Genomic DNA, 6,046 nt, shown 5'->3' with positions numbered 1-6,046 from the left:
TCAGGGGAGCAGGGCTCTTTCCAAAAAGTCTCCCATCCATCAGCTCCAGCTCGGCACCCATCTCTGCAAGATGTTTGAGCTGCTGCCGAGCTCTTTGAGCCGCTATATAGCTCAGGAAATATCCTGTACACCGTAGAGGTGGGCCCAGATGCTGCCATTTGAGTCCCAACTACCCAGAAGTCTGGGGGAGCTTGGATGTGGACTCGTGTGACCCATCCGAGGGACAGGGTCAAGCAAGTACCATTTGGATGCGAAACCAAATCCAAATTCCCGCAGATTTTTGGCTGTCATTTGCCTGGGAGCCTCTATTCTATCTCTACTTCCACAAAAGAAAAAGAAACAAAATGAAAAACAGTAAAAGGTGCTTTTAAAATACCATGAGGAGAGAAACTGCCATGGAAATAAATAGCGAAAATAACAACGTTAACGTTTCTGGTGTCACAGCAACTCTGAAATTCAAGTAGTGTGCACGTGGCCTACAGCACTTTCTCACAGCCACCGCCGGCGCGGCCTGAGGTTCCGAGCTCAGGTTGTGTCCCGCCGCTCACCGGAACAGCCAACTCCTCCCTGGGGCTGGAATGGATGTGGAGAGAAGGGGAGAGGAAAGATGGATGCGGTCGGCGCTGAGGATCGGGGCTTTCGTGCGCGCACCCGGCGCCAGCGGGACCGAAACACACCCAAGTTCTCTCGTTTCTGGCCCTCCAGCTGGGGGGCGGCCCGGCCTCAGAGCTGGAAAGGGTATTGCTTCAAGTAGTCCCCCATCCGCCTGGGCAGAGGGAGCTGGTCCACGTCGGCCGTCGCCTTGTTAATCCGGAGCCGGCAGAGGTGCTGCAGGCTCGGGATGCTGTCCTTGCGGCCGAGCGGGCGGAGGAGTTTCAAGTGCACCGCGGCTGCCGCCAGCTCTTTCTGCATGGGAGGTAGAGGGGACGGAGGCGGGTAGGGAGCCTCGTTCTTGCTCTCCGTCGTGCAGGACGTGACGTAGTGCTGGATCAGGCTCACCACGTCCGGGAAAGCCAGGATGCGAGGTTTGGACAAGTAGTTCGAGTCCAGCCGGAACTTGCTGTCAGTGTATTCGATGCGCACGTTGGTGGGACCTCGGTTTGTCTTGACGGAGAGTGTGAACAGGTAGCTGGGATGGGTGCTGTCCCGCACCAGAAAGGTGCCCTCGGGCATCTTTTGGAGGTGCTGCTTGGCTTCGCTGGCTGTGATAGATCCCCAGTACCAACCTGGAAAAGCATCCCAGAAAGAACTTCTTAGGGAAAGAGTGTATCAAAGCATYGGCAGCCTTTTTAGGGGAGTCTTGAAGCCCTCTGAGTGCAGGACCAGGGCTTCATAAGACCTTCAGAAAAGAAGGCAACGTCAAGATCTAAGGGTTTTCCATCTATGTTCATCATTGCTCTGCTGGACTTGGGGTGGGGAGACTTTGGCAGCTACTGGAGTTTACAGAAAAAGAGGAGCCTTTCCCAATACTTTCCCCCGTTTCAGCTTCGAAAGACAAAGCGCTTGCACATCACACTCATATTAAGTTACTTTGTGATGCAAGGGCTGAGCTTGTGGAGACTGAAAATGCACGTTSCATCACCAGCGGGCAGCTGTGGCTGCGCTAGACCTGGCTTCCTATCTGCAGCGGGGTTTGGAGATCCCTGTTGGATGTAGATTGCGGAGCTGACTCCTGGTAGCCCTCAGCCCCAYGGTTTCACGCTGAGGGGCAGCTTGCGCCTTACCGGATTCTCGCAGGTAGGAGAAGGTTTTTGCGATGCAGAGGAGATCTTCCTCGGGGTCTCGCGTCTGAGGTGGCGTGCTCTCCGGGACGGGCGCTGCGAAGGCGGGCGCCGGCTCCTCCTGGAAGGCGGGCACCGGGAGAGGCTGCATGATCTGCTCCGACAAGTCCACGGCGATGCCCCTGAGCGACAGTCTCCTGACCTTCTCGTCCGCCAGCAAAGGATGAGGTCTGGAACAAAGAGCGTGCCGGGCTCAATGAAGGAGGTTGCAACGCCTGGTCAGCACGTGCTACACTGGTCTACCGTGTCATGTTGTGGAAACAGACCCCTGATATAATTATATTTCAGAGAGAGAGGCAAGGGGGAAACAATTACACAGCTAAAGGTAAGGGTTTCTCCCTTCAGAAACAGGGAGAAACAGGGAGAGACAAGCAGCTTGGAAAAGATGGGGCCGTCTTGCACTTTAGCTCAGCTGTAAGCCCAGCCTTTCCAAATATTGCCCTTTAGCAGGTTGTTTCTAAAGGAGCAAGGTTCATAATGATGTCCCAGCTTCACTTATGTCATTGCAGGGTTGCAGCGTTTCTTCCTCTGTCATGGATTAGTCACTGATAATAAGTGATAATTTGGAGCCGAATGGGCAATACCTCAGGTTTTGTCCTACCTGCCTTCTACTGAAGGTTGACCTGGCCTTAAATGTGCCTGCTAGGACAAAGGGGGAGCTGATCTTGTAGCAGAATAATGGGAATTCTTGTTTTAGCCGGCCCTTGGAAACCCTGGCGCTCAAGGGCACAGAGGACATCTCRGTGCAGCTGTAATCTCCTAGTACTCGCTGTGTGCGCAGTGATAAGAAGCTCTGCCCATACAGGGCTGCTGTGAACATTATTCCCTCGGTGTCTCAAGGAGAGCTTTAGTGGAGCCGTTTGGCATCCGAGGGCAAAGTTTCAGGTGGCCTGGGGCTCTGGGAGCCCCTTCTCTGTGACATGGAGCTCCCTAAAGCAAGGCAGGACCTTGGAAGCAAGGCAAGTCCTTGCTGAGCCAAGGTCTATGGCTCTGTTGTTTCTTTGCCTTTGCGTTTGTTTGTGACGTGCCCGTGTCCCGTGTCACATCCCCTACATCCCCTGGCTTGCTGGGGAGGTTCTTTCAGGCACCCAGAATAAGAGGAAGGAGTTTGCAGGGAAGGACAACATGGAACTGGCCGATGGTCAAAGCCCCATTGAGACTGATGGTGGTTACGGGGGGCAGCAGCCATCGGCAAAGCTGAATCTACCTAAAGACACTGGTGTAATTAATGCAGGTCAAAATGCCACCGTTGCCCAGGAATTTAGAAAAGAAGATTCTTTTGCCGTATGTCATCTATGGAAAGGAGGTGTCTCCTTGGCAAGCATGGCATTTGATCCCCATTTTTTCATTTCTATATTTTCTAGAAAGAGAAATRCCAGAGCGAGGATGCTGGTTTGTGCCACCCGAAGGCGGGTGTTAGACAAGACCACTGCCTGTGTGCTGAGGTGCAGATGACAGGGCCGGGTGTTAAATCCACGGGAGCAGCCCCTTACCATCCATAGCCCATCCTGTCATTAGGACTGTAGTCCAAATTCCAAATCTCTCTGAACTTTTCTTCTCCTGGAAATACATTTACCGCCTACTCTCTGGGGAGAAATCTTGAACATAAAGAAATCTTATCATGGAACTTTTTTATTTTATTTATCTGCTCTTGAGAGGAAATTTAAGAAATGGCCGAGACTGGGAAGGAWCAGGAGAGAGAGCAAAGCTATAGGAGAAAAGAAGCTCCTGTTTGGGGGCCAAATGCTGTGAAGTTCAGTCTGACACCCTCCATTCACCCAAAGACAGAGCAACTCCTTGAATTTTTAATTGTGCTTCTTTTCTAGAGCCCCCGTGGGTCTCAGGGAAGCAGAACCAGTGTGCTGGAGGAGCCCAGGTTTCCCACCACGCTCACCCTGCCCTGCTGCCTCCTGAAGCCAAGGGGAGCCCAAACCCATGATGGTTCTAGTGGAGGCTCCTCCATAAAACCTAGGCAAGGRCCATCCTTACACTCGAGCTGTTCTCCTTTTTACACCCGCTCTGAAGCCTTCTCTACCCCTGCAGAAAGAAGAGTGGGTGAAGCAGGAGAGGGGGATCAGCCGCTCGTGTAGGCCAGGAGGTGCCGGTGTCCCAGGCAGCTGCATAAGCAGGTTGGAGGAAAGAAGAGCAGCCACTGTGACCAGAGAGCAGCTCCAGGCACGGAAAGAGGAGGAGGTAGGTGCTGAATGTGGCGTTTATGGAGGTGAGGATGGTCAGAAGCAAAGACTGGGAGCAAGACGCAAATCGGGAGTTTGCTGGGCTGAGGGTGCATTGGAGAGAAAGGTTGACCTTCCAAAGCCAGCCCCATTCCCTGGGTGAAGCCAGTATTTGGAGAGAGCTAGGTCCTAAGAAAGAAAGCGGAGGAGACCCGTGGCGGGTCAGAACCGAAGGGAAAAAGTCACTAGTAAAACTGCTGTGACGGGCGAGCGTAGGGAATGGGGCACGGGAGGCTGCGCAGGGAGAGGCAGCAGCCGAATTTCCCGTGCGCCGGCATGCAGCGTTTCCAAAAGCCTCGGAAAGCCTGGGAAGTTGGAGAGAGTCAGTGTGTCTGGCCTCGCTCACCCTAAATGATACCAGCTCTGCCCTGGTCWGTGTGCGGTTGCTTTGCTGACAAGCCAAGCTCTGCAACACAGTATGAGGAATGCAATGAAAAGTGCCCCGAGCTGCTCTCCCATCCATCAGCCAAGACTCTCATGGGAATTTGGACGGAATAGGAGGGACAATGTGGAGCACGGGAGATGGAAAATCGAGGGGATAAGGAAAACCAAGCAGGAAGCAGCCATAATAAGGTATTAGTGCCAAATGTCTGCACGTTTGCTGGAGGGTCGTTAATCCCCTTGGAGTGAGACCCACGGGGGCTGCTGCCTCCAAGCACCCCGGGGTGACACACGTGGTGACCCGGCTTGGACAGCTCTTGGGCTGAGCAGGCATCGCCGGGATGTAACTCCCGGAATAATACTAATTAATTCCTGTGTCTGCGCCCTGGAGCTTTCAGTTCCATAATATGCTGTCTCTCAGTGCATATACATTGCATCATATATATATATATACACATACAAGCAGCAGAGAGAAAGGAAGCTGTAAATAGCCTAAATATTTAGCGAAAATTTGATGAAACCCCCTGAAGTTCTGCCCAGCAAGGAGTTTGCCCCCCCGGGACGTGGGAACAACCCCTGTCCCCCCGTTTCTCCCGTCCGCTCGCGAGYGGCCCAAGTTTCGCCCCAGCGACACGGTCCATCCCGGAGGGCCGGGAGCTCCGGGAAGGGGGACGATGAGGGACACAAGATCCACGTCTTTCCCCCCAAAACCCAAACGTTGTTCCCGTCGCGGTGCCCGCCAGGCGACGCGGAGAAGCCGCTTACCCCTGAACGCAGAGGATCATGTCACTCCTGGACCAGGGGAAGAGCATGAAGTCCGTGCGGGCGCGGGGAAGCGCTGCCTCCTCGCCTGCTCCCGCTGCTCCGCCTCGCCGCCTTTTCCCGCCGCTTTGCGCTGGAAGTCGCGGCCGCGGGCAGGGCTCGCAGCAGCCGCCGGGGAAACGCGGCCGCCTGGTTCTGCTTTCCAGCAAACGCGGAGGGGGGGAAGTTAAAAAGACCCCCAGAAAAGGGAAACTACATAAACGTGGAAGAGGAACCGCACTGGCAGTGAGACGGTCTCTTCGGAAAAAAAAAAAAAAAAAGAAAAAGAAAAAGAAAAATATATTTATATATATATATATTCAGAGTAGTCCGAGGTAATAATAAATAGGAATAAATAAGGTCCCCCCCGGAGGAGAGAGGCGGGCGCGGCGTGCGCGGCCGCTGCCTCACGAGCAATGAAGCTGCGAGGGGGAAGGAAGAAAGAGAAGAGAGAGAGAGAGAGAGAGAGAGAGAGAGAGAGAGGAGGGGAAAAAAAAAAAAAAAAGCCACCACCTACTAAGTAATCTTTTGTTTGCCCCTTTTAATCTGTTCCAGGAAGCGAGGGATTCCTGGAATCGTATTGTAGTCACGGCGCTGCGCCGGTATCAGCCCCACACAGGCAGCGAAAAAAAAAAAATTAAAAAAAATAAAAAATAAATAAGAAAAGAGAAGTATAAATAGCGGCGTGCGGCTGGGCGCTGCCGGGCTGCCCCCTCCCCCGGGCGGCCCGCGCGGAGCCGCCGCCGCCGCTGCCGGGCGCGGAGCCGCCTCTCTCATCCATTTCCAAGAACTTTCCAGGAACGCGGAGCCGCCGCCGCCAATGGGCGCAGGCGCCGCGGGCGCGGAGCG

The 6,046-nt window shown here is 54.1% G+C and overlaps 1 protein-coding gene across 1 annotated transcript; it reads right to left on the bottom strand.

The window, feature by feature from the left end:
• Positions 1 to 261: 261 nt before the first annotated feature.
• CISH (cytokine inducible SH2 containing protein) lies at positions 262 to 5,466 on the bottom strand. Its single transcript, XM_026041541.1, has 3 exons — positions 5,162 to 5,466; positions 1,725 to 1,951; positions 262 to 1,226 (listed from the first exon to the last, which is right to left on the bottom strand). Exons 1-3 carry the CDS (start codon positions 5,206 to 5,208, stop codon positions 724 to 726), a joined length of 777 nt encoding a protein of 258 aa, XP_025897326.1. The 5' UTR covers positions 5,209 to 5,466; the 3' UTR covers positions 262 to 723.
• Positions 5,467 to 6,046: the final 580 nt, after the last annotated feature.

This window comes from Nothoprocta perdicaria, unplaced genomic scaffold, assembly GCF_003342845.1.
Source record: "Nothoprocta perdicaria isolate Ctin4 unplaced genomic scaffold, notPer1 scaffold_287, whole genome shotgun sequence".
Taxonomy (NCBI): Eukaryota; Metazoa; Chordata; class Aves; order Tinamiformes; family Tinamidae; genus Nothoprocta; species Nothoprocta perdicaria.
The sequence above is the reverse complement of the archived record's forward strand: the minus strand, read 5'-3'. Positions and strand labels throughout refer to the sequence as shown.

What these genes read in the sequence shown, in the direction of transcription:
- CISH (XM_026041541.1), bottom strand. Translation starts at nt 5,208, where the DNA reads ATGCTCTTCCCCTGGTCCAGGAGTGACATGATCCTCTGCGTTCAGGG. An exon ending in ATGATCCTCTGCGTTCAGGG is followed by an intron (nt 1,952 to 5,161) that starts GTAAGCGGCTTC and finishes TCTTTGTTCCAG; the next exon opens with ACCTCATCCTTTGCTGGCGG. An exon ending in CTCCTACCTGCGAGAATCCG is followed by an intron (nt 1,227 to 1,724) that starts GTAAGGCGCAAG and finishes ATGCTTTTCCAG; the next exon opens with GTTGGTACTGGGGATCTATC.